Here is a 27,674-nt window from a genome sequence, read left to right on the forward strand (position 1 = left end):
ATGCACAGGCTGTGTGCCATCCATAGCCAGGGTCACAATCCAAAAGAGAGTCAAATGTATTTGGAGCCCCTCCTCAAGCAGCTTCTCTTTTATAAATATCATAGTAAGAAATTAGAGCAAGTCTCCCTGCTCTTATAAACATTAGGAACTGATTGCAAGAGTGAGTGGGACATCATCTTAAAAAATGCTTGAACCCAAATGTAATGCTTCTTCCTGAGACACAGCACTGAGAGAGGAAGAGGACCTGGAAAAGGAAGGGGAGACACACCTACAGCAGGGACTTGCAGGGATGCCAAGCCAACAGCAGTGACCCAATGAACTCCATGGAACAGTCTTCACTGCTGCCAGCAGGAGGGAGATTCTCACACCCAATGCCTTATGGAGCAGAGAGATCAAAGAAGCTGCATCGATTTCAGGGAATCACACAGCCCAAACAGCCAGCCAGTGAGTCACCAGGGACAGGTGACATTCACCCAAGGTGCCCAAAGGAATTCAGATGCCACATTTCAGAACTGCTGGGCACAGTGCCAGAGGACTGACAGCTTGCAAAAAGAACTCTAATAAAAACAGATCTAATGAGAATCCAGAGAATGAATGACAGGGGAGGTGAGTCTGTCCTCCATCACTGGGGAAAGGGCAGGGCTGTCTACAATTAAAAAAATAAGGCCACTGAGCACACAGACATATGAGTCTGTTGGGGAAAAGTCAGCAGGGATTCTGCAAAGGAAAGCCTTCCCTCACTAACCTGCTGGGGTGTTGCTATCATATGGGTAAGAGATCCATCAGCCAGAAGAGATTTAGATTTCCAAAAAGACTTTGATAAGGTTTTACATCAGATACTATTAAGGAACTGAATTGGAATAGTACTTTCTTGGACTGAAAGCTTCTCAGAGAGGAAACAGCATTTAAGCTCTGCACTGTTCAGATGGAATCAGCCATGGAGTCCTTCAGGACTTGTTTGGTTTTATTCAACTTCACAAGTTGAATCCCCAACAAGTGCAAAGTTTGGCATACACTTTCATCTGCCATTTTAAAGCTGCTGTGCTGATGAGCACCAGAGGCTTCTACTTTCACATCTGTGACCCTTTCTAGCAGCCAGGCCACAGATGAAGAGATACAATATGCATGAAGCTGCATCTTTTATTGCATTATCTTTGGAAAAGCATTCAGACAGGAGAAGGTCTTCCATGTCAAAGCCTCTGAATTGGTCTGGGAGGTAACTCTGACATGCTGTGCCTCTCTTAAGGAGCATCTTGTTCCCTTTCCTCTGAGGAATAGTCCTAGGCTAGATTTTATGACAGTGCTTGAGCTGATCTAAAGGCTATGGGGTAGCCCTGCTGCTCCCCACTCTTTCTTCTGTTCCCAGCCACACAGACACTTGCCTTGCACTGACTCAGGAAGCCTGATCACTGGTTAACCAGTCAGCTGGTTGAAACAGTGAAAACCGAACCCAGTAAAAAGTAAGCAGCCAAAACAGGTACCATGGGCTAACACAAGGCAGGAAATTGGGCAGCTGAAAGTGCAGGTGAGGGGGGAAGTGAAGCCTTCCCCTATTTGTTAGCAATAAACTAACTTAGCTCAGCTACCTACTACCTCAGGGGTGGGGATTTGCAAGGCCACTCGAGCCACAGGTTCAGTACCTGACAACTGCATGCACCCATCAAAAGCAGAACTTGCTGCTGCAGAAAATACTTCAGCTGGTGAAAACAGTCAATGAAAGCCCTGGATTTTCACTGTTAAATGCTAAGCATCACCTTTCCCAAGGAGATAAGGCCCCTGTTTGGAGGAGGATATTTTTACACCTCTGCTTCAGCTGCAATAGTAGTTGATCAGATAAGACTGCAAGTTAGACAGATCTTGCCAGGAATTCTGTGCTTTATGCACACACAAGTGCATCAGCTGCAGTGCAATGTGCCAGCCAGACCCCACATCACATCTGCTTCCTTCAATGTTTTAAACTTCCTTTACCATTCCTTCTTCTCACTGGCCCAGCAGCACTGATGGATGCAACAGCCTCCAGGGCTTCAGAGTCAAATGAAGCTGGTGGTGGGACATAGCCAGGGCTTGCTGAAAGAGCCAACATGTAGGAATTGGGTTAGTTCAGATCCTGAATGACAACACACAAGCAAAACACCTATCTAGAGGAAGTACCATACGTTTCACCAGCCTTGTGAGTGTCTCTGTTCTTACATTTAGGTGCATTTAGCTCTGATTAGCCTTATTCTGTGTCCCTGCTGCACGGGAATTACTCCAGCAAGAACAAGCACCCAGCCTGTCTTCAGCCATCTGTCTGTGTTGGTGAGGCTCAGAGCCATTCTAGCACATCTCAGCTCTGTCTGTACTGGCCTCTTTATTTTAGATTAAGTTGGTCTGTTGGTTTACAAACACAGCCCCTAATGGATAGCTTGTATAAGGGTATGGGAAGATGACAGTGTCTTCTTTATTACCTTTATCTTACCAAAGACCTTTTCAGTGTGAAAGGAGGTAAAAGGGGGAAGCCACAAACAAGGACACACACCAACCTGGTAGACAAGGGATAGTGGAGATAATGCCAAAGACCCAAAGTTTCCAGTTAGTAACTGATGGGCCATTAGGGAACTCCAGACATAGCTTTGGGATGGACACCTGGACTTGGCTCCTCTCTTAGCAGTTACAAAAAGGGGAATTTGAGGATTTAGGATATTCTGACCTGGGGAAGAGTAGAACTTTTCAAATTAATGGAGGAACATTCAGGGAAGTGGGGTGGGGAGGAACAAAGAGGGAAGCAGAAACAGTGTAAAGGGGACTAGCCATGAGTAAAGCACAAATAAAGCAAGATGGTCAGTACGTGTGTCTGACTGAACCCTGCACCTGATCACTGAAGTCCCATCTTCTTATTCAGGACTTTAACTACATTTGGTGTAATCTCACAATCCTCTGTGTGTTCGTGTGTTGCAAGGACTAAATGCCAACTACTGGTGAGAACTGTGAGTAAATACTGAACCAGCAACTAGAATTGGAGCAGCCTGAGCTGGCAGCATCAGCAGCTGGAGTAAGCAAGGGTCTGTCAGTTGTTAAAGATGCCAGAGCTGTTGGAGCATCTCTACAGACTCTGTGTGCAGAGACTGTGCCTGTGAGGTGAGTGGGTGAGTGCGTGTCTGTCTGCTGTCGAGCAGCAAGCTGGAGTAGCTGGTGAGTAGAGGACCTGTGGAGCAAGAGGACCTGGGACCTGGGCAGACTACTGGGCAGACAGAGGGGCTCTGCCAGTACTTGTGAGATCTGCAAATGCTTCTGTGCTTCTGACTCCAGAGCATGTCCCTGCAGTCTTAACCTGCTGACAGGCAGGATGGGGACTTGGCTGTCTCACAACTCCTACACATCTTGTAACAGCACCCTGTCTGTGCCAGTCCAGGTAGCTGTGCCCATTGCCTGGGACAGAGACCCCAGGGTCTCCACGCTGGGCTCCAGTGGCTAGGCAGGAAGAATTCATGGTCCTAGAGCAGCTGGAGTTTTGTAACACCCCTTAGCAGCCTGCTACAGCCTGACTACTGGAGAAACACTCTGTTTCTTTAGGATAGAGGCTGGTTTACTCCAGTATCCACCAAACTCAAGCAGATTCTGCCAAGTCTGCTGAGGAACTGTCAAAGAGCTGTCACTGAGAAGGGCAGTTTGGACTCAGACAAGGTGAAGACAACAGCTGTCCAGACATGAACTCTTGGGGCGCTGCAGAGCAGCAGCATGTAATGCCATATACTCTCCCCACTGATGTCTAAGCCAAGCCCTACCACTCCACAGCTGGTGCAAGCCCAGAACGTACAGACACTTTATACTCACCTGCCAAGCACTTCCCCAGCACAGCCTGCAGCTCTGTGATGTTCTGTAGGCGAGTCAAAACTTTCCCCTTCATCTCAGCATCCTGTTGTTGGCAGAAGGCATTTACAACCTAGAGACACACAAAACTCACTGGCTTAGGGAAGCCTGTACCCACTTTTACTACCTTTTCTTTTCTGAATAACATCCTCAAGTCCTGAATAAAGATGCAAGACAAGTGGCCTGTATGAACAGAGACAGCCTGCATGAAAAAAAGCTCTTTAAACTCTTGAGAAGCCCATGAGAACAGGAGCATAACTGGTGCAATGTACAAAAAGCAACAGAGCAATAAAATCTTTACTGAAGAATAGGAACAAGCAGACAGCACCTTGACAGGTTTCTATGCTGCTTGTGGCTCTGGAGACCCCATGGCACTTCCCAGGTCTGCAAGGAAAGAGGCAGTCCTGGGAGAAGCATCAGGAGCAGGGAGAACTGAGGATGTGGGATTACACCAACTTTCAGAATAACCCCAGCAGGTTATACCCACTGACCATCCATGTTAGCAAATAGCATGGTCCAGATCTGCTCAGAGGCACTGCACTTCACCCTTCTCCAAGTTCACAGAGGTAGAGAGCAAAGTACAGAGTCACAACAGGATCTGCAAGGCAGCCATGGACACTTCCAGTCCAACACCCTGCCCAAAGCAGCTCTAACTGAACAGGTTGCTTATTGCCTTTTCTAGGGGAGTACTGAGCATCTCCAAAAAAGTCACAGCTTCTCCCAAAGGGGAGCACTGCCTTGCCACGCTCAGGAGACCATAGTAGAAGACACCCTTCCCTGTGGCTTCCCCTCTCCTCAACCTCTGCTCTCCCAGCCTCCCCTCAGGCACTGGGTGCTCCAGCCCCTCATCACATCTGGACACACTCCAGAATGACAACAGGAGCCCCAAACTGGGCACAGCAGTGCCAGCAGGGCCTCACACCTGATGGCTCCATGCAGCTCTGCTCCCCTGCACAGAGACTGACCTTTTCTTTCTGATGCCCCCTTCACAGTTTAGGCATACACCCACCTCATAGGTTAGACACAGAGTTGGGGTTTACAGCATCCTCCCTGCAACAGCAAACCCAATTTTCACACACTGAAATGTGGCAGAGTGTAGGGACTGCAGCTGAGCAGCCCATGGAGAATCACATCAGAATCACATCAGCAAGGCAGATGTGCCTTACAGCCTCTGCCCAAGAAAGCAGAGCTGCTGCTAGTACCAGCACAAAGGATAAAAGATAATGAAGAACATGGCCAGATCACCAGGACCTTGCTGGAGAAGGTTTCCAAGAGGCAAGACTCTTCAACAACAGCAGGACCCCTGAAGCTTAGGGTTAGTGTTTCTAAATGCTACTCCTCAGTGACAGTCTAGAACCTACAGCCCAGGCTCCACTCACCTCACGAAACCAGTTGAGAGCGTAGAAGAGGAGTGAGCACAGAAATTCCCGCTCCTGCTTGGATAGAGAGTCCAGCTTCCCTTCCATGTCTAGGTCAGTCAGGTACAGGGGGCAGCCTGGGACAGAGCAGGAAGACAGCATGATGGGTTTGCTACCCAGGCTTTGGTCTTGGCATGGACCAAGTCTCTCAGCAAGGCCTGTAACAGTTCCAGAGGCTATCTGGAGTAAGCCTTGTCAGCCAGCCCACCCACAAAGCAACTGCCTTCCCTGCCTCCCTTCCACTTTGTGGGCAACAGAGCATCTCAACCTCTTCCACAAACCCCTCAATTCTTCCTGCAGCTGCAGGGAGTCTGTGTGGCTCTGGGACAGGAACACATCAGGCAGAGTCACTCTGTAAAGGGTCTGTTTTCCATACCTAACAAAGCATCGATTTCCTCCAGGCTTCCACTGTTCTGCTCCCCAGTGTAGAGCCTCAGGAATCGGAAAGATGGTGACAGACATATTGGTGACACCACTCTGGTGGGGAAAATAAGAGAGAAGAAATGACATGGAGAGTCCACTCCATGTTTCCAGAATGCCCACCACCTTTTCCATCACACCCCATGTCCCTCCCATGCCACCTTGCCTATGCCTTTTATTTTGCTTCTTGCAAGTCCCAGCAACACAGAGCAGAAATGCACCAATATGTTTAAAACACCCCAAAACCAGGTGATCACCAGTTTTCCAGAAGAGCATACAAGGACTGAAAAACTGCTGTAACAGCCAAAAAGGGTGGTCAGATTTATTTCTGAGAGAAAGAAAAGTTGAGTAATTCAGAAAGAGGTCTAAACAATTGTGCCAGACAGCTGTGAACCACGGAGAAATGTTCCTGCCTGCTATGTAGTGTGCTGCTGCTCCCACTCAGAGTGGGATCTGTAGATGTGGGTAAAGGGTTTGTGTCTGTTTTAGCACAACTGAAATCTCAACAAAATCATCTGACAAGAAATCATGCAGGACACAGAGGTGCCAGTTACAAACCCCATCTCTTAGTATTTTTAACTGTTTAATTGGACATTTCTGTTTGTTGTATGCTTACTGTTCTACCCTCCAAAGACAACTTCTCAGTCAAACTCCCCTTGTGGCTGCACGTCTGGGGCTTGGCTCTGACACGAGTTTACATGTAACCAAAGGTGAGGACAGCCTGTGTGCTGCTGATGCACACTGAGCCCTTGGTAACTCTCTTTTTGAGAGTCAGCACTCAAAATACTGATTTTCCCACCACAAAGTGGCCCATCCACCTCAGCATGGCATTCGATGTCACCACAGCACCAGAAGAAAGAGCTGCTGCTCAGAGGTAGAACGTGACCCATGGGCAACAAGGCAGCTGCAGCGTGACCCCCCCGAGCTCCCCTGAACAGCCTGAGCCAGAACAGGCTGCCAGGTCCTCACCAGCTCGTGCCTCTAGACCTATCTGAGTGCAGCCAAGAGCCAGAGAAGGAAAAGAACACTCCAAATGATAAACTCTCTGCCTAGGCATGTTGGCAGGCAGGGCTGATAGCAGTGTAGTGCAGCAAATGTAAACAAGCCCCTTAACAGAGGGGTGACTCCAAAGGTGAAGTGTCAAAATACCTTTTAGTTTGGTTACTCATTCCATCAGTGACCCTGCCAAGCTCAGCCTGTGACACCAGGGGTAAGAGGTTAATAGCAATTGCTCCCTGACTTTCATCTTCATCCAGATTATACAAGGACTTCACTGGAAACAAGAACGTGCTGCAAGGACAGACAGACAAGCTCTTGTTAACAAACTCAGTTGTCAGTGACAGAAACATCACCAATCCCTAGCCTGTGATTAGCATACCCATCCACTGTGGGGTTGAGATCCACCACAAAGTCATTGGGAAAGTCCTCCACCAAACTCTTCCCAAATTCATCCTGTAAAGAAAGAAGAAGGGACTCATGAAGAAAGCTTCAACAGCAGCAGTGGGAAATGCAGAACTCAGAGAATTTAGAGACAAAGCCAGGAAACAGTGCTAAGTGTGCACAAGCAATTTCTTCCCTGCTCTTTGGATATGGGCTTGTCTACAAGTTCCACAGTGCTGCAGAGAGCAGCACAGCACACATGCAAAGATAGTCCCCAGCCAGAAGAACGAGCTGTTCAGTGGCCTTCAAGATCCTCTTTCTATTACCATAGATACAATTTATTTACTTATTACTATAAATGACATATAGATAAGATAGCCTTAATAGTCTGACCAGAAACCAATTGCAAGGCTAAGTTTAAAGTCCTTTCAGATTCTACTGTTATCTATAAATCTTAAAAGCAGGCTCTGAAATGTCATTTCCATTAAAGAGCTCCCCTGTTGTCATGTGAAAGTTCACATAAAAAGGAAGCTGTTACAGCACCATGGGAAATCTGCCACCATCCAATAAAATGCTGATAGATCTTAGAGAGGATTTTGGATTTGATCAATCTCTTACAGGAACCTTAAGCATGCCTGGAATAAGAAACAAACCAAGTGTTCTCAGATTGGAGTGAAATCCTCAAATTGATTCTTCTGTCCTGCAATCCCTAAACCCATTGTGTTTCTGAAGCATTTCATTGATTCAGCTACTTACCAGGAGCTGCAAGTCCAGATTTCCCTTCTGCTTCTCAATCAAGCTGGCGAGTTCGTCATAGTACAGTGCACAGACCTCTGGTGTTTGCTCACAGCAGAAGCCCACAAGGTCCAGCAAGGTGGAGAGCTGAGAGAGCAGAGAAATGGGTAAGGCAAATGGATCCAACTCAAGCTCCTACCTTGAATTCCTCCTGCTTTTACACTAACTTACTCTGAGGCATACCCAAAGTTCCATCTCTGGGGTAACAGCCCGCAGGTGAGCTGAGTTGGCCCAGGCTAGTTTTCCACACCACATGACACCACATGCTGTGAAGGGGTCAGGGAGAGGTAGTTTGGCTGGCTCCTGGCAGTCCCAGTGCCTCTTGAGGGTGCAGTGCTCTGTGTTACCACCCCCTCAGGTCAGTCTGTTACTGTTCCCCTTTCACAGCGCTGTCCTTATCCCAACCCTCTGTCTGTCCCTCCTGTGGAGGGGTGAGTGAGCAGCACATGGTGCTCAGCTGCTGCCTGGGGCTGAACCACAAGGGAATATGAGTCTTAAGGTCCTGGCCCAGCTCTACCAGGAAATAACACAAAGGAAGCTGCCCAGGACCACCCTTAGCCTAGAAGAAGCTTCTTCAACAGGAGTAAAGGGCAAAGACCAAGGCTGGGCCTTTATAGGCCTGTACAGCAGAAGGACTGTCTCAGCCAAGCTGAGGGAAGGCAAAGCCTGCCTTTGGCTCACTGAAGCAGACTGGCATGTTTCTCTCCTTTGCATTTGAAGGAACATCTGGAGTTGGGACTAGATGCCCCTTCTGAGCCCCTTCCAACTCAGTAAATTCTATGACTCTACGAAAAGACTTTCACTAGATGGGGCATTCACTACTGCTTGTCCTGGACTACCCACAGGCAAGACCAGTTAGTCTTAATATCCCACTTATTACAGAGCTCTGATTCTCCAAGACATTGTTTAATAGATTCTTGGCTCTGCAGCCAAGGTACAAGAATCTCAGAAACCAGTAAAGCTACACACATGCTGCTTCAGCCAGGAGCCTTTCCAGTCCCACCTCCTGGCTGCCCACGTCCTCCCTCCTGCTCACACTGCCCCGGTCTGGGTACTCACCTGCCCGTCACGCTCCCTGCCCAGCTCTGGTCTCTCCAGTGAGCCACCATCTCCTTCGTTTCTGAAAGCAAGTGATAACCTTGGTTTTCCTGCCCAGCACTTAAGAGGTGGCACAACCCATCCCATGCACAACATTCTCTCTCCAGAAAATGAGATTTATGCAGAAAAAAGATGTTCTTTAGAACATTATTAGGAAGAGACCTCCTACTGTTTGGGACCTCCAGGGCAAGACTCAATGTCTTCTTTAGGGCTATGTTTTTTCTAACCTGTTGAATCCTAAAGTTCTCTAGTCAACCCCATAATGAAGAAGTCCACTGACTCAGGGCCTGGACCTTGATGGGCTTTTCTCTCCATGTACTAAACTGCAAAAGCATTTTGTTAAAAGCAAGCTGAATAATGCTTCCCAACACCACTCAAACTCTTATTTTCCACGTGCTTTAATCTTTTGCCACAGCTCTTACCAGGAGTTTGCCTGGCTCACAAATTATTTATACAGCAATTGGAAACTATCATGCCAATGCCCAGCATGGCAGTAACATTCTTTCTCCTTGCTGCTCTTTTAGCTTTCCCTGTACTGAAACATGGAGCACACTAGGTTACCCATCCTTACTGTCAGAAGCTGCACCTCAGTTACCCCACCACAGCACTCAGTCAGTTCTTTTTTCCCCAAGCAGCAGTTTCTGGTGGAGCTCCTCAAGGCATCCATGCAGAGGGATTAAGGGGGAATTCAGGATGCCTTTGAAGTTAGCAGCAGAGCAGCACTGAACAGGCTGTAACATCAAATTCACCTTTGCCCCGGTCTGTCTCACCTTTTTAATGCCACTGTGCCTATCATAGTGACAGCACCAATAATCCCCATTTGTTTGTGGTTGGGAACCGTGCTGGAGAGCCATTTCCTGATCACCATGTGCATGTCATCCTGCAAAGACACAGAGCATGTCAGCACAGAGCTGCCCACACCCCAGTGCATCCCCCACCATTCTACTGGCATCTTCACTTCATGTCATCTCCAAAGGCTGCAGGGGGAGGATTTACTGGGATGGCAGCTTTGCAAAAGGAATGCACATTCTGCCATTTCCTTCATTATCAAAGTACTAATCAGAACTCCAGGTAGGGCTGAAAACAGCATTTCAAGTGACTTGCTTTGACTTGACCTAAACTGCCATACAGAACACGTAGTTAGTCCAGGTTTCATCTATAATTAATAGAAGATTATATTTTTAAAATAGCAAATGGTCTTGGAGCCCTTCACACCCAAACAGAAGCTGCAGAGCTGCCCTCCAAAACACCACCAACTTCAGGAGGCTGAGGGATGGAGCAGTCTTTGGTGAAGGGCCAAAGAGAGCTGTGGGTAACAGCAAACCAGACACCCAGAATGAAGACATTTCTCATGTTGCCCCCCTTTCCCCCCTCTGTGCCCTCCACAGCTGGAAAGGCTTCTTTGCAGCAGCTTGGCCAGCCCACATCAGGTCTTAATGCAGCCTGTTCTGTTTCAACAGCTGTGTCAAGGAGCTCACTGGCTGCACTCCCAAAGTGGGCACAGTTTTGAAGGTGTCTGAGAGTCTGGACCATGAATGACAGAGGAACAGATCCCCTGACACTGAAGCACGGTCAGGCACAGCAGAGTGAGGCTTCAGGAAGGCTGGGAGGCCAGTGAGACCAGTCTTCTGGGTAAGAAGTCTAACACTGGCCAAAGATTGGAAGCAAAGCACAGAAGAGCACGTAGCAAATCAGCCCCAGGAATCCCAGCTGCTGGCAGAGGAGCGCTCATCAAGACAACTGTGTTTTAAGAGATGAGGATGGTGCTGCTGGCCAGAGGCTAAAACAGGGCAGGCACCAAGAGGAGCAGAGCAGTACCTCTGACAAAGGGGTATGTTCTGTCTGAGCCCTTAAACTGATAAATTGCAGGTGAAAAAGCCCCAACCCTTAGTTAGGCTGACCATCATAGGAGAGGGCTCCCACGTGGATCCAGACCAAGACTGAGGGACAGCTCAGTTCCCTGCTATCTACAAGTAGATCAGTATCAGGAAGTAACTGATTTCAAAACAGAGATGGAACAATGAATGCTTGAAGCAGGACACCCATTTATTTTAGGCAGTTAGCACCAGAGCCATTGCTGGCTTACACACCCACCACTGCAGAGAAGCTGCATCTGCTGTGAGGAGCGACAGACATGTGAGCACTCAGAAGCAGCACAGGCCTCTGAAGAACATTAGGGAACCAACCAGCCCTGGCTGCATTGATTGCTATTAACTCTCCCTAATGGTCCTGCAAAGGAGGGGGTTGGCCCATACAGAGACCCTCAGGGATTGAGAGCTGCAGGAAAGAACAAGCTCTGAGCAGAGAGGGGCTTTGAGACAGGAGACAAAGGCTGGAGCTATGCCATGCAAACTACTGGTGCCAACGAGACCAAACTGGTAGCAGAGAATAGGACAGTACAGAGTTATGCCATCTCTTCTGGACCTTCACTAGGCAAGATGGTTCTGGAATGATTTGGGAGGTGCAAGGACAATACCTAACCTGCCTGTAGAGATCCTCACATCCAAGAGGCATCAGATTTAGTTGTACAGTGAAGACAAGGCAAAGAGGATCCCAGGATACTGATTGCTATGGTGATCCACCCCTGGAGCCTTTGACATACTGATCACTCTCAGGACAGTCAGACTGCCAATCTTGGAGCCAAACAGCCACAAACTCTCAGCTCAGAGTTAATTCCAGAGCTTACACTCCTTCCCTTCTTTTTGCATCTTATAAGGGTGACAGGCAGAACACAGCTCCACACAGCTAGTCCTTCTGGGCTGCAAAGTCACTGTGTGAGCTGCTAAGGCAATTTTCACAAGCTGCATGGAAGAAAGACCATGCATGGGGGAGAAACTACTGAGGAAAGCAGTTCACAAAGGAGCTGAACCTACCACACAACTACAAACATTGGCAGTGAAGAGCTCCATCTTAGCCAGGTGACTGGGAATGAAAAACTACAGACAAGCTGTTTCACATGCTACAGACCAATCAGGGAGAGAGGAAGAGCAGTTTTCCTTCACAGTCTCCAGCTAGGATGTGCAAACGTACCCACAACTAGAAACTATGCAAGTACTCAAAGGCAAATAGTCTAATTTCTAGAACCTGAGCTTTAAGAATGGGAAGATTTTAAAGGCAGACATCTCCACTGGGGAATTTTTATGGTTTTTTTTAATCTTATTTTACATATTTTATCTTTATCTGTTCATTGCCAAGCTCAAGAAGCCAGAAATCTAGACAAAGGTATCTGATGCCACTACTATTATGCTGCAACTGAGTCATACAAAGTATCCTGTCCAAAATGAGTAAGAATTTAGACAGACCAGTTTTGATTACTTTAGAGGCACAAAGGTGTGAAGTGCAGCACTTCACAGCAGTGCTCTGCTCTGTGCAGCTCAGTTCTAACACCAGTGTCTTTGTTGTCTCTGCTGTGCAAACATTAGGCAGCTGAATCCAGATAAACACCTCAAGGAAGAGTTGTGCTTTCTGATTGTTTCCAAGTGATGCAGAAACAAAGCTTCAGAGGAATTTACAGTTCTGCTAGCCTTCAAGGCTCAGCTAGACAGAGCAGCACCCAACCTCATGCTGGTGACAATCCCACTTCAACTGGGAGATTATGTTAGAGACTGCCATCTGTCCCCTTCCACCATCTCCATCAACTCTACCTGTCTTAGATGTTGAACAGACCTTTCCAGAAAGGATATGAGAATCAAAGTCACTGTGATAAGCTCCTGCTGTACAGGGGGGAAAGTCTGGAGCCACAAGCTGGCTTGTAGCCAGTCATGAAGAAGAGAATTAAGCTGAAGAACATCCTGACACCAACCACTGTTCATAGAGAGGCCACTATTTGCACAGCACCACCACTGGAAGTTGATATAGCAGAAAGGACCTGAACACAGCCTGAAGTCCCTCCTGTTGTGCCTTTGCTTACCTGGATATAGTTTCCCTCTTGCCTCTGGCTGAAGGCTAGTGTGCTGAGAATGTGGAACAGCTTCCGGATCTGGCCTGGATGCAGCTTCTGAGTACAGTCTAAAATGGTCTGTAAGAGAGGAGCCACAAACTAGGGCAGGCACATCAGGAATTCCCATGTTCCCAGTAACTAACTGTCAACTGCAGGGAAACCAATTGAATTGACCTTATTTGTGCAAGAAAGAAAAGCTACATTCAAAGTAAATAAAACCATAAACACAGAATCATTGTGCTGGCCCAAATTAGTGTAGTTCACTTCATCCTAGGCTGAATGGCAAGAACAATCTGGCTCCCATAAGTGTTTTGGGAGTGCCCCCATCCCATGAGCAATGGCTACTTATCTTTTGCTGCAGGTTTGGTCCCACCATTCAAAGTGTTCAGCAAAATGAACATTGTGGGGTTTTGTTAGTATTTCCATTATGAGCCCTGTAACAGCCAAGTCATTAACAACCCAGGGCTGGAGTTTTTTGTGCTGACTGGCATCCTCAGGATACTAATTCTTCCAGTCCTTCAGGAAAAACCACCCAACTCTTCCCCAGAGCCACTCTAGCTTTCCTACCATGGACATGGCATTTTATTGCCATTATTTTTCTCTTCCTACTCACCAGCCTCAAGCAGGATTTGGAAGGAGGTGTCAGGTTTGACAGGATCAGACCAGCACTTTTGCAACCCTCAAGAAAATTCACCCAGTTTTGAGATTACACAGAACCACATAGAGAATCACAAGGTTGGAAAAGACCTTTAAGATCATCAAGTCCAACTGTTCCCATCCTGTGCTAAACCAGATCCCTGAGCACCTCATCCTTCTGTCACAGGGGTCATTCCAGGCTTGCAGTTTAAGCATTCCCCAGTCACTGCAAAGGGTTAACCTTTTTGTTTGCCTCAATATTCCCCATGAAAACAGTCATAATCCCATTTTCCAGCTCACCCTTTCGCAGCAGACACCTTGCACCTCCGAGCCCTGCACGTCTCTAGGCAGGCAGCTTTACAGCAGGAGTGGGGCCACTACCTCTTTCTGAAAGGTGCTGACTTATTCTGGAGCTGAGGCTGCTCCACAGGGGTCCTGGCACTCAGCCCAGCCTGGGAACACACCTACCTTCACCAAGGTGGCGTAGCGCAGCAGCAGGGGCGTGTGCAGCCCCACCAAGTCCGTCAGCACGGCCAGAGCGATGTCCAGTTCTGTCTCAGTCCCACTGCACACGTGAGTGACCAAAGCAGCCACCACCTCCTATGGAAAGGAGCCCCCAGACAAACCACAGTGAGAGACCAGCAGAAAAATATCTGCCCCGTTCCCCTCAGACAGAATAAGCTGATCAAGTGCAGATCATCAACCTGAAAGTCAACCATATGATTCCAATCCCTCCTCAGTTTGCTTTTTACTTCTTGATATCCACAATACTGACTTCTCTCCTTGAGGATTTTGTTCAGTTCTAAAAGCTCCCATGATTCCATAAAGCTGCCCTTCACCAAAGTTTTCCTGCCTACTTAATAACACTGCTGCAGCTTCTGCTCTTTGCTACCAACACAAAGGATGATCAAAATCCATAGTGTTTTCTTAGGCTCACAGAACACCACCCCACAGCCAGGAAGACATCCCCTCCAACTTCAACAGCTCCAGTGCCTTCACCACATTTATCAACAGAAGTTCAAAACTGACATTTTTGTTTCAGAAATATTTTTATGGCTTTATGTCAGTTGACTTTTGGACAGGGGTGTCTCTCCACTCCCATCCACTGCCTGAGGCTCTGGTCTTTCCTGGGTTACTAACTGCCAGTACAGCCACCCTCTTTTGAAATTCTTAACATCTCTAAGTCTGACTAGACTCACTGGCTGGTTGCAGATGGCATTGTATGCTTTCACAGCTCAGGTTTTTCCCAACTGCTTTTTTGTTTGTCTATTTGTTAAGTTTGCAGTAATACAGATGCAACTCTGGAAGCAGTATTAATTATAGACACACTGTGCCCCAAAAAAGTGCAAATACACTCCAAGGTTTGCACAGGGCTGTCTTCAATCCCCAGATTTTCTGGTGTCAGCATGTGTGCAAAAACTTGTAGTCAGAGCTGGAAGTTTGGCCTGTGATTAGTGCAGGGTATGCAGCAGGAGCTGAAACGGGTCAGAGCTCTGAGGGAAACCTGTGTGGATGTTTTTGTCACAGTGAGTTATCCAAGGGAAGAGAAAGAAGTTTCAATGCAAACTGTAACAAGGGCTTTTTAAAACAGAGAGTGCTCAGAGCGACTAGGTAAGACTGGACAGGAACAAGGATTTATGGCCAAAGCTCCTCTGGGACCCTGAGGGCCAGTCCTGACCTCCTGGCCAGGTCTCAACTTGTTTCCTTTCTGAACAGCAGCAAACCCAGCACAGTCCCCTCCATTCTAACAGTTCTGAGGCCTGCCTCCTTGCTCCTCACTCCTCCCTGCAGTCCATGTGCTTGAGTCACTTGCTGTGATTGTTCCCTGTCTCCTCCTTGGCCTGCTCTCCAGCTGGAAGCCTTTGGAGAGAGGTCTATGCTGCCTCAGATCCTCTTCCCTGAAGGATCATGACATACCTTCTAGAACAAAGTGGAAGCACAAATAAACCAGATGCCACCCATCACACTGTACCTGCTGGCAGTAAGAGTCAAAGGCTGCAAAAGCTTGCTTGTACATGCAGCTGCCAAAGGAGACTATGGCTGGGTGTGCAGAGTGCAGAAATGTCTGAGCTAGAGCTAGGATTGAAGGGAAGAAGTCCTTGATGACCTGAAACACAGACACCATGAAAGGGGAGATCATTATGCTTCTTTTAAACATAGCTCCTTAAATAAAAACTCTGCTACAGCTCACCCCAAACACTGTGCCCAGTTCAGCAGGTGCTTCTCTGCCTCCTCTGACTGTCCTCTCACACAAACAGGCAACAGAAGCAGCTACAGCACCCCAGGGCTGGCTTCCCCACCCTTCTCCACACAGAGGATCTAGAGATTGGCTGAGAAACCCACCTGCAGAGCTGCGGCCCTCACTGGTGACACCAGGGAAGCTGCATCACAGCAGGGTACCTCCAAAACCCAAACAGCCCCAGCTCAGACACACTCTGAGCCTTAAGATAATCAGCAAAATCTAAGCTAGCTTTTAAAGTTAACTTAACCACACTGAACTCCTTTCAACAAACTCTTTGCAGATGTAAACTGGCTTAGTTCATTTTATCTTTACCTATTCTGGGAGTTAAAAGTAAAACCAAATTAAACCCACTTATATTCAGGATGAAACACACCTAATTAAGGCATTATTATAGTTCATTTAATTTTAAATTCATACCAGTGGTTCTCACCTCCCCTCTACCTCCAACAGCAGCACTATGTAAATTTTCATCAGTTTCCTCAAAATAAATGGTAATTTACCTCACTTTAAAAACATATTCCTAATATACTTATACACATATTTAAACCTAGAAAAGTCTAATGACACTTGAAAAATGGTGCATGTAAACAGACAGGCTTCTAAAAACCCCATGGGAGACAACAGCCTGTCTGGAACTCACTGCAGAGGTCTTGGGTGAGACCACATCTCAGGCTGAGGGGTTTTGCACCAAATGAAAAAGCCCATCCAATTCTGGGAGAGGTTATTCTCCAAAAAAACCACACAGCAACCAAACAAAAGGCAACACCAAGCACATGTGAGTTACAGCAGAAGGGCTGTGCCTCAGGAGAGCCATTTGGGACTGAAAATGAACAATAAAAGCAAGTGAAGTGTACGTACCAGGAACAGTATAAATAATGCAGCAAATCTTTGAGAGTTAAAAGAGAAGAGGGGGTCCCACAGCAGACTCAGCACTCACCACTGAATGGTTCTGGAAGGCATTCTGCAGCAGCTGTTCTGGCATGCAGCCCAGTCGAATTTTGCTCCTCAACACTTTCTCAGTTTGCTTCCTGTTCTTGGTGTTTGTAGAATGGATCAGCAGCAAAACTATCAGATCCAGAACCTTATTGAAGAAATAACCATTAATTATTGTGCTGAAAAGATACCAAACTGTCCAGACAGCTACACACTGAAATCACAGAATCACCAGGTTGGAAAAGACCTTGAAGATCATCAAGTCCAACCATTCCCATCCTAAGCTAAACCATATCCCTGAGCACCTCATCTACCCTTTTTTAAACACATCCAGGGAAGGGGACTCAGCCCCTCCCTGGGCAGCCTGTGCCACAGCCCCACAACTCTGCCAGGGAAGAACTTTTCCCTCTCATCTGCTCGGACCCTGCCCTGGGGCAGCTTGAGCCCGTTGCCCCTTGTCCCATCTCCTGTCCCCTGGCTGAAGAGACCATCACCCACCTCTCTGCACCCTCCTGGCAGGGCAGGGGAGGTGGGGAGAAGGTCTCCCCTCAGCCTCCTCTTCTCCAGGCTGAACACCCCCAGCTCCCTCAGCTGCTCCTCAAAGGATTTGCCCTCCAGCCCTTTCCCCAGCCTGGTTGCCCTTCTCTGGACTCGCTCCAGGACCTCCAGGTCCTTCTTATGGTGAGGAGCCCAGAACTGGACCCAGCACTCGAGGTGCAGCCTCACCAGTGCCCAGTCCAGGGGCACAATCCACTCCCCAGACCTACTGGCCACACTGTGTCTGACACAAGCCAGGATGCCATTGGCCTTCCTGGCCACCTGGGCACACTGCTGGCTCATATTCAGCCTGCAGCCACCCAACACCCCCAGGTCCTTCTCTGCCTGACAGCTCTCCAGCCAGTCTCCCCCAAAAAATCAAAGCTGAAGTAAAAAAAAACCCTCAAAAAGTCCCACCAGCCACAAATATAAAACCCAAACCTCATCAGTCCAACAGGACAGAATGAAGCAGGATAGCTCTGTCCCATGACATTTAGAAGGGTCGAACTAAGAGTCACAAGGAAAATGGATAGCTGCTTTACCAGGCACAACTCAAACACCAAAAGAACTACCCACACAATGTCACTGGCAGTTTCTGCTCCAACTAGAAAAATCTATTCAAGAAACACCAGCAGGAGAGGACGTTCCTAGAGACAAGTGCAGAGTCAGAAGTATTACCTTGTGGTCCGACACAGATGTGCTGTTCTCAATAGCCTAAGAGCAAAAAAACCCAAGAAAGCTGTTATGCTACAGTATGATGTTGTGTTCCAAAGCCAAATCAAAAAAGGCAAACACCAAAGTGCTGCTCACAGATTTCTTTACAACTGGACAGTTGTCACAGCCAGAAAACTGGATCTCCCCAATGACAGGGAAACCAAAAGGTACTCAAAAAACCAGTGAAAATTCAGCTGGACCAAGGATGCTCTCAGGTAATACCAGGTAATAAGGCTCCTTTTGGTTCCTTTTTCAAGCCTGGTATTACCTGAGAGCATCCTTGGCTGAGAACAAGAAATGGTCTCATGGTTTACACTGAGCTGCAATTTAAAATTAAGTTTAGCCCTGTACCAATCAACAGTGATTTGCTGGGCACTTTCAAGCAGCATAAGGTTCCACACAGCTAAGTCTCAACATATGAGTACACAGAATCACAGAACCACAGAGCTGTAGGGGTGGGAAGGGACCTGGAGAGCCCATGGGGTCCAACCCCCTGCCAAAGCAGCTCCCCAGCTCATATTGCACAGGGCGGCGTCCAGTCGGGGCTGGAATCTCTCCAGAGATGGAGACTCCACACCCCCTGGGCAGCCTGTCCCAGGGCTCCCTCACCCTCACTGGGGAAAAGTTCTTCCCCATGGTGCTGTGGAACTCCCTGTGCTCCAACTTGCAGCCATTGCCCCTTGTCCTGTCCTCACAGACACTGAAAAGGGGCTGCCCATTCCCCCTGCATCCCATCCTTCAGATATTGATAAACATTCATAAGGTCCCCCCTTAGTCTTCTCTCCAGGCTGAACAGCCCCAGCTCACTCAGCCTTTCCTCACAGGGGAGATGCTCCAGGCCCTTCATCATCTCCATAGCCTCCTCTGGACTCTCTCCAGGAGATCCCTGTCTTTTTTATCCCAGGGAGCCCAGAACTGGACACAACACTCCAGGTGGGGCCTGACCAGGGCAGAGCGGAGGGGGAGGATCCCCTCCTGTGACCTGCTGGCCACACTCCTCCTGATGCCCCCAGGATCCCATTGTCTCTCTCAGCCCCCAGGGCACACTGCTGGCTCATGGCCACCTTGTCATCACCCAGGACCCCCAGGTCCTTCTCCACAGAGCTCCTCTCCAGCAGGTCACCCCCAGCCTGTACTGATTCCAGTGGTTATTCCTTCCCAGGGGCCAGACTCTACACTTGCTTTTGTTGAACCCCATCTGGTCTGTCCCTGCCCAGCTCTCCAGCCTGTCCAGGTCTCTGGATGGCAGCGCAGTGTCCTGCGTGTCAGCCACTCCTCCCAGCTCTGGAGCAGTGGCACTTGCTGAGGGTGGATGCTGTTCCCTCATCAAGGTGGTTGATGAAGATGTTAAATACATTATTGCTGTCTTGCAGACAGAAAAACCCTAAGACTATTTTTTCCAAGACTCTCTCATGAACACATAAAACCAGGTTTATCCTGAGTTTCAAGATCTGGGGGCTGTGCAGTGGGCCCCACTGGCCATCTTGCAAGCACTGTAAAATCAGTCACTGAGGAAGAAAGCAGATGCCTGCAAGAGCACTGCTGGTTTGGAACGCAGAATCAAATCTGTACCAGCAAAAAGAAGGGCTAACACTGGTCTTTTGAGATCACGTTTCATTACAAGAAAGGATCAGGCTTAACCTAGGAGTTAAGTAAACAAACAAGGACTGAAGCCCAGGTCTTACCTTAATCCAAGCTTCAGAGACATCCTTCTGAAATCTCACAGCTAACTTGATCACATCAAAAAGTAGCTTCACACAATTTTGGCTGGTGGTTACCTGGCTCATGGAAGAACTGTAAAGGACCAGAGAGGAGGAGACTCAGTCATCATAAAAGGAACAAGGCAGCCTCACAGTCACAGCAGTCACCTAGAGCAGCCACTCTCCAGAGGGAATGGTCTGGCAAGGATAGGGGGTTCCAGGAAAGGGTGGAAGCTGAGGTTGCAGAATCAACCAAAGGCACACTGAAGAGATCTTAAAAAGAGATGAACTAGCAGCAATGTTATTAAAAATGGAGTTGCATATGCCCATGCTGAGGGTTTAAAAGGAACTACATGCATGGCAGGGGCAGCTGGCTCCACAAGAATTGACAAATGTGTTATATGAGCATCAAGCAGGAAAGAATAAAGATGTCAGCACCTCTACTTGGGATGAATTAGGCTTATGTATGTAACCATGTGTGCCAGAGAGACCACATAAAAAGAGCTAAAGTTCCCTTATCCCATTTTATCCTTGGAGAATCATGTAAATCAGCTCAAGTACCTGGCCTGGACTTGGCTTTTAAGCTTCTTCTGGGAAGCTGGGATCTGCAGGGGCAGAACACATGAGGACAGATCCAAGTTCCTACGAAGATCAGAAATCACCTGTAAAACACAAACTCATTGTGACATATGAGGAAAGAAAAGGCTGAGGAAAAGAAAACACAACTTCACAGAACAGCCTTAAAATTACAAATCAAAACCTCATGGATTTGTAAAGACTCAGAACCATTTAACCACCCTCAAAACTTTTCTTTAATACTTAGCAAATGAAGCTGGCACATTATGCTGCACACACATGCAGAAAGCAGAAGAGGATTTCTCCATGAAATCCCCACCTCTGTCTGTGCTACGTTGCTATGAACTAGTTTTAGCCTGTTTAGCAGCAGTACAAGGTAAGTGACATCCACAGGAATGCTGGGACAAGTGAGAAAAACTGAAGAAGCTTACACATTTGAATGAAGACAGGCCTCTAACAGGAGGGCCAACATGTTTGCAAGACATGATTTAAAACAGAACTCAGTGGAGAAAATAAGAGAATTACCTAGTTGCAGTCACAGGACTGTCGGGTACTTCTAGAATTTAAAACCCTTGGAAGGCTTGTTCAATGTAAAATTCTTAGACAAAATTCAAAGGCTTAAAGTTACCAGCTACCACAGTTTTTTCAGTCTAAGAGTTTAACTCAAGACAAGTCGACTGCTTTCAGCTCTTTAAGATATTTACACAAAAGAATAATTCCAAGAACAAATGAGAAAAATCCACAACACCCAGCAGGAAAGAGGTGGTTTCAGTTCTCACGCCTGAAAGCAGAAACAAATCCATCTCAAAGGATAGAGTTTCTACATGGGCTTTGATCTTTGGCAACATTAAATATTCTCCTTGAAGCCATTACAGCTTACACCTCTCTGTGTGAAGCAACTGCTCTGTGTTATTAGGTAATGCTAATTTGGATAATTTGTTGGTCTTTAGTCCAGAGAAAATACTGTACCTCTACTGCATCTGCTGCCTTGACGTTATGGAGGATGAATTTGACTACTACAGGTAAATCTTCGAGTTTCACAGAAGGCACAATGCTCATGGCAGACTGACGCACCTGAGGGGAGAGCAGCAGGGTCAGCTCTGAGCCTGGAGGGTGCAGAAACCGCGCTGGGAGAAGGAAGGAGGTTTGGATGCTTATGACCTGCTCAGACCAGGAATGCTGCCAGCACTAGCTCAGAAGGGCCTTGACTTTGCTGACTGAGTCTTGAAGATACCCAAGGATGGAGAAAAAACTCCCCAAGACCTGGCACCTCTTTGATAACTGATGTCAGTGCTGCAGACCACAGCTCATTTTTCCAAATATCCAGTCGCTCCTAGGCTGTAATTCGTGGCCACAGCTGCTTATCCCATCCCCTGGCACTGCCAAGAAGAGCTTGGCTCCATTATTTTTTACCTTATTTTCAGAATCATAGAATCCCAGACTGGTCTGGGTTAGAAGGGACTCCAAGGATCACAGAGCTCCAACCCCCTGCCACAGGCAGGGCCACCAACCTCCAGGCCTGGAGCTACACAAGGTTGCCCAGGGCCCCAGCCAACCTGGCCTTGAACACCCCCAGGGATGGGGCACCCACCCCCTCTCTGGGCAGCCCCTTCCAGCCCCTCACCACTCTCTCTGGAAAGAACTTCCCACTAATATCCAATTTAAACCTTCCCTCCTTTAGCTTCAATCCATCCCCCTTGTCCTGCCAGTCTCTACCCTTTTAACAAGCTGATTCCCCTCCTGTGTCTCTGCTCCCTTCAGGGACTGGAAGGCTGCAATGAGGTCCCCCCACAGCCTTCTCTTCTCCAGGCTGAACCAGCCCAGCTCCCTCACCCTGTCTCTGCAGGGGAGCTGCTCCAGCCCTCTGATCATCTTCATGGCTCCTCTGACCCCTCTCCAACAGTCCCACATCTTTCTTGTACTGGGGCCCCAGCTCTGGACACAGGACTCCAGCTGGGGCCTCTCGAAGGCAGAGCAGAGAGGGACAATCCCCTCCCTGTCCCTGCTGCCACCCCTCTGCTGATGGAGCCCAGGATGCCATTGGCCTTCCAATGGAAAAGCATGTAGTCTGTTATGCAGCACAGGTTTTCAGTGATCATTATTCTGCAGAGAAAATACATGACCTTGTGATGATTTAAGCACCACTCTACCTTCTCCTAAAACACACTGCACCTCAAAAAGAGAAATGCAGAGAATAAGGAGGTTTAAAACAGTCAGTAAACATTTACTACAGCAGGACAAAGTGCTTTAGCTTTTGATGAGAGAGCTGTGTTTGAAACTTCCGAATGCATCAGCCAGAAAACTTCTCTCTGCCTTTCACTGAACCCCTCATACATGTTTCCAAACCAGTTTTAGTTCCTCTGACTCTTTTCCAATTTCAGCTGTCTCAGGTCTTTTGAAGGCCTCTGGGAGTCACATTTAGCAAAATACTTTGAATGACCAGAGTTGTAGCTCTTGTGTTGCTATGCAGGGGCTGGGTTCTGATCACCTGCTCAGAACAAGCCCTTACCTCAACCAGAAGGTCGGCATCGAGATCCAGACGAGAAAGGGCATCCAGGATGGGAACTGTCAGCCGTCTGCCCTGCTTCAGCAAGCAGCTGGGACACAAGGAACAAGAAAACAGAGATGAGGAAGGGCCTGGAGCATCTCCCCTGTGAGGAAAGGCTGAGTGAGCTGGGGCTGTTTAGCCTGGAGAAAAGAAGACTTGAGAGGGGATCTGATCATTGGTTACCAATATCTGAAGTGTGGGATGCAGGGGGAAATGAGCAGCCCCTTTAAGTGCTCTGTGGGGACAGGACAAGGGGCAGTTGCTGCAAGTTGGAGCATAGGAAGAACTTTTCCCCAGTGAGGGTGAGGGAGCCCTGGGACAGGCTGCCCAGGGGGTGTGGAGTCTCCATCTCTGGAGAGATTCCAGCCCTGTCTGGACGCCGCCCTGTGCAATATGAGCTGGGGAGCTCCTTTGGCAGGGGGTTGGACACCATGAGCTCTGGAGGTCCCTTCCAACCGCTATGATTCCGGGATTCTATGAAAACAAATCACCCTCTTAATCACACCATGAATCGATCAAGGGGGAGGATCACCTCCTTTGACCTGCTGGCCACACTCCTCCGGATGTACCCCAGGATCCCATTGTCTCTCTCAGCCCCCAGGGCACACTGCTGGCTCATGGCCAACCTGTCATCTACCAGGACCCCCAGGTCCTTCTCCACTGAGCTCTTCTCCAGCAGGTCATCCCCCTAATTGAGATTGCTACCAAAGCCAAGGACTAAATCAGTCTCATGTGTGACCTTCAGGAGCATTTAGATCTCTCTAAGAGCACAAATGACATGCCCTAAGCCAGTGCCAGCTGTCCCTGAACCCTCCCGTTAGCAGAAGTGGACTGTGGTCCTGCTGCTTCAGGCAGTCCTGGTGCACCCTGCGTTAATGCACAATGTCCTCTTCTGCCAAGTGCAAGGGGGGAGGAAACAAATAAAGCAACAAACAAAAATAAGTTTTTAAAACCAACCAAATAAACACCCCCCCCCCCCAATGGAATCATCTGTACCTGAGCTCTCTGGCAACCTCATTTTGTTGTGAGTCCTCCAGGATCTCAGGTAAACTGGTAATAATGTCGTGCTGGATTGGTACTGGTGAGACATTAACTATCTGCATTAACTTCTTGATGAGATCCTGCAGACAAGAGGAATGCTCAACATGAGTCTCATTCACCACAAGCAATCAATCTTACACATGCAAAGCCTCTCAGTAAGCTATTTGTCTGGATTTACACCAACTATCCCTGAACCCCTGGTCCTGCTGAAGCCATGAATCATAGCATAGACTTTTATGGACCAATGGTATTGTAGAGGTGGGATGCAACTATCTTGGTGAGCAATGGAAATAGGAAGCAAAGCAAGAAGCCTTTCAGTCTTCAGTATGGCTTCCTGATTGTCCTAATTGTGGCCAAGATAAATTCAATTTTCTTTCTAGTAGCTGCTACAGTGCTGTGTTTTGGATTTAGTGTAAGAATAATGTTGGTAACACACTGCTGTTTTCAATGTTGCTAGGTAGCTGTAGTGCCTACACTAAGTCAAGGACTTTCCAGCTTCCCACACCCTGCCAGGGGCACAAGAAGCTGGGAGAGCAGAGCCAGGACAGCTGGCCCTGACTGCCCAGAGGGATATTCCCCACCATATAGCATCATGCTCCATATAGAACTGGGGAAGCTATAGCCAGAAAGTGGGACTGCTAAGAAACAGACTGGGCATTGTGTGTTGCTGTTGGGTTGGGTTTTTTCCTTCTACATATGGTGAGCAATTGCATTTGTGCATCACTTTTTTGTTATCATTGTTGTTGTCACTACTACTATTATTACTCTTCTCTTCGTTATCCTATTAAACTGTCTTTATCTCAACCCATGAGTTTGGTTTTCCATCATTTTCCAACCCAACCCCTTGGGGCCAAGGGGTGAGGAGGGGCTGCGTGGTGCTCAGTTACCCACTGGGGTTAAACCAGGACACTGATCCAGTTTATTCTAGAACTCTGCAGTAAGAGCTCTCCAGTACAAAGTAACCCACAGAGACTGACAGACTTAGGGGAAGGAGGAAGAAAACACCCAAAGCAGGAGCAGAGAATTCATCCCCAGATGCCTGCAAGTACCCAGTATCTCCTGTTAAAATTAAACAGGAAGGGATTGCAGCTTCCTGCCAGTGGCAGCTTTAATGAGGTCACCCACGTGGATACACACACACACACAGAGACAAATTCATGAAGGACAAGACAAAGCAAGGGGAGAAAAAAAAGACACAGCCAAAAGGGATGTTCAGAAGTCACTGAAAGCAATCATAACAGGAAGAACTGAATCTCTGCTTCAGCAGGTATGAAAACAACATCAGCTCTCACTAGCATGCTAATTGATTTCATCCCACCACAGAGGCACTGTCTGGAAAGCCCCACCTGTGGCTGCACCATCAGTACCCACCTGGCTGTCGAGAAGCCTGTCCAGCCATTTGAACTGGTTGACGATGAGCCGGGGGAAGTTTGTCCCGAAGGTGCCCACGCTACAGGAGCGGAAAGGGAACAGGCAGGTCAGACCTACAGACAGCCCCAAGAGAGATCCAACTCCAGGTACCCCACTGTCAAACCCCTGGTATGGAAATACCTTTAACACCCTGACAGACTTTTGGACCATCTAGGAAGAACCCTCCTTCTTACTTGCCTGGGATAAAGCAGGGGTGACACCAGCTGGTTCCAGCACACCACCACCCCCACCCCCCAAAGTTGTCAGTTATGGCACAAAACACGCTGCCACCGTACTTCAGGGCTCCTGTGCTCCCCACCATGAGGGTTTAGAGCAAACCAAGGCAGGAGCTGAATCCCACTACCCAGCAGTACACATATCCTCATCCACACGCTGAGCAACCCAGATCTCCATGGGATCAACCTGGCAACTTCCTCCTACTCCACAATGGACAACTTATTCCTGTAGTTCATTTCCATTTTTAACTGGTCAGTACTACATAAGAAACCCCTTCACTCTTCTGACAGCTTGACAGGAGACAAACATAACACCATCCATTTCAAAGACTTACTACAGGGTAGGTGCACAATTAACAGTTTATCACATTTACATCCCAGTCTTTTCAGAATTCTTGTGTGAAAACAGTTCAGCCCTTGGGACTGCGTTAAACCCTCATCTCACAAGATTTTGGGCTGAGACACGTTCTCAGGCTCAGTCTCTGTACAGGATCTGTATCCTGCTTGATGCTCAGCAGCAAAACAAATGCTGTACCAGACACAACCTCAGCTTCTTTCTATCCCTTGACCTGCTCCACTGCTCTGTTGTGAGCATCCAGGGGACTGGAAATAGAGCTTAAGTGTTCAAGTCTTGTCTGTGTTACGCCTCGAGATCTGCTAAGATGTTCTACATTTGATTCTATGATTCTATGAACATGAGTGCTCTCCTAAATCTCACAAAACTCAGGGAAACACTTGGGTTATTTCCAATGGATATACAAGAACCCATTTTAAGGTTCTTCTGCATCCATTAATGTTGAGATCCTTCAATTCCTAAGTAAGTATCACTCTCCTTACCCCATCTTCCTCTCCAGGAATATGAAATGAAAGAACAGTTGGACTTGATGATCTTAAAGGTCTTTTCCAACCTTGTAATTCTGTGTGATTCTGTGATTCAAAAACCTCTGTTTCCCTTGTTTGAATACAATCTGTATTTTTAAAAGGAAGTCTGCTTGCACCTGGACACCTCCTAGAACTCTGCCAGCCACTTTCATCTTTAAAGAGACAGAGCACGTTCCCTCTGCTGGAACACTTCCCAAGCTTGTGCCAGTAGCTAAAGGAAGTATAATGAATCACGAGCCACATCTGCACTTCAGCTTCCAGGACCTTGCTTGCTGCTTGAAGAGCCCACAAGTTTCAAGTCATGGTACCTCAACAAGTAATGTTACACTCATGTGAAGAATAAAACCATCAGTGCAAACACTGTTCAGGTGAATCTGAAGCAGCAGGGTCAAACAGCTGGGGATTGTCCAAAAGAACAAATTTCATCTGAAGACATTCTACACTCACATATCAAAAAAGAATTCAGGGATCTTTTCCAACAACAGTGTTATGACAGCAGGCTAGAAGAAAGGTAAAAAGACAGTGTTAGGATGACAATTCACTGCTCGTGCTGTGGCACTGCCACCAAAACTGATCTTTCTCAAAAGATGAAACATGAACTCAAAAGGACAAATATAAAAGAATTGCCTGTATAAGAAATCTCTCCCCCACTAACACCAGAAAAGGGGCACAGAGCCTGCAAGCTGAAAAGCACAAATGCTGAGAGTGGTATAAGCTCTCTACATAATCTAATAGAAGCAGAGCATCCTCCAGCTGCAGCCCTGTGTCCAGAGCTGGGGCCCCAGTACAAGAAAGATGTGGGACTGTTGGAGAGGGGTCGGAGGAGCCATGGGGATGATCAGAGGGCTGGAGCAGCTCTGTGACCCTTGGGGTCCCTTCCCACCCAGACCAGCCTGTGATTTTGTGATTCCTATGGGCAGGATGTACAAACTTGCAAACAGTGCCTGCCTGAGTGCTTTTCCCTTTGCAGGTCTAATTCTCCTCCCCTTTCACCCTGGCCCAAACACAATTAGAAAAATGTATTTACATCAAGAACTTTTAAAACATGTTATAAGGGGATTTAAATCCACAGCTGAACTAAGGTTTCCCATGCCTCGGTGAGGTATCTGTCACCTGCAGCTCCACATACATCTTGATGCAACTTGAATACATTTTCACAGAACTTGCTCTTGCCAGAGGTTGCTCAGCATCTTGCCCATTTTTAGACACTTAAAGATTCAGTTCCTCCAATAATGGATTTTCCATTCCCTCTCTGGCCTACCTGTTCCAGCACTGAAGGAAAACAACCTCCACAGCATAACTGGTTACATCCTACCAGA

The 27,674-nt window shown here is 47.7% G+C and overlaps 1 protein-coding gene across 1 annotated transcript in view; it reads right to left on the minus strand.

Moving 5' to 3' along the window:
• Positions 1 to 27,674, minus strand: part of FANCD2 (FA complementation group D2) — a gene marked incomplete at its 5' end in the record, with an annotated part of 51,193 nt that overhangs the window by 20,012 nt on the left and 3,507 nt on the right. Inside the window, 21 exons of the mRNA XM_084269760.1 lie at positions 1,969 to 2,067; positions 3,814 to 3,922; positions 5,229 to 5,344; positions 5,644 to 5,744; positions 6,837 to 6,977; positions 7,066 to 7,139; positions 7,824 to 7,949; positions 8,922 to 8,982; positions 9,731 to 9,840; positions 12,871 to 12,978; positions 14,005 to 14,136; positions 15,509 to 15,643; positions 16,716 to 16,859; positions 17,927 to 17,962; positions 19,648 to 19,756; positions 20,224 to 20,324; positions 21,208 to 21,312; positions 22,748 to 22,835; positions 23,783 to 23,907; positions 25,199 to 25,277; positions 26,803 to 26,855. Coding sequence (XP_084125886.1) covers positions 1,969 to 2,067; positions 3,814 to 3,922; positions 5,229 to 5,344; positions 5,644 to 5,744; positions 6,837 to 6,977; positions 7,066 to 7,139; positions 7,824 to 7,949; positions 8,922 to 8,982; positions 9,731 to 9,840; positions 12,871 to 12,978; positions 14,005 to 14,136; positions 15,509 to 15,643; positions 16,716 to 16,859; positions 17,927 to 17,962; positions 19,648 to 19,756; positions 20,224 to 20,324; positions 21,208 to 21,312; positions 22,748 to 22,835; positions 23,783 to 23,907; positions 25,199 to 25,277; positions 26,803 to 26,855 — 2,152 coding nt within the window. The remainder of the gene's footprint in view (positions 1 to 1,968; positions 2,068 to 3,813; positions 3,923 to 5,228; positions 5,345 to 5,643; positions 5,745 to 6,836; positions 6,978 to 7,065; positions 7,140 to 7,823; positions 7,950 to 8,921; positions 8,983 to 9,730; positions 9,841 to 12,870; positions 12,979 to 14,004; positions 14,137 to 15,508; positions 15,644 to 16,715; positions 16,860 to 17,926; positions 17,963 to 19,647; positions 19,757 to 20,223; positions 20,325 to 21,207; positions 21,313 to 22,747; positions 22,836 to 23,782; positions 23,908 to 25,198; positions 25,278 to 26,802; positions 26,856 to 27,674) is intronic.

This window comes from Gallinula chloropus, assembly GCF_964237585.1.
Source record: "Gallinula chloropus genome assembly, chromosome: 12".
Classification (NCBI taxonomy): domain Eukaryota; kingdom Metazoa; phylum Chordata; class Aves; order Gruiformes; family Rallidae; genus Gallinula; species Gallinula chloropus.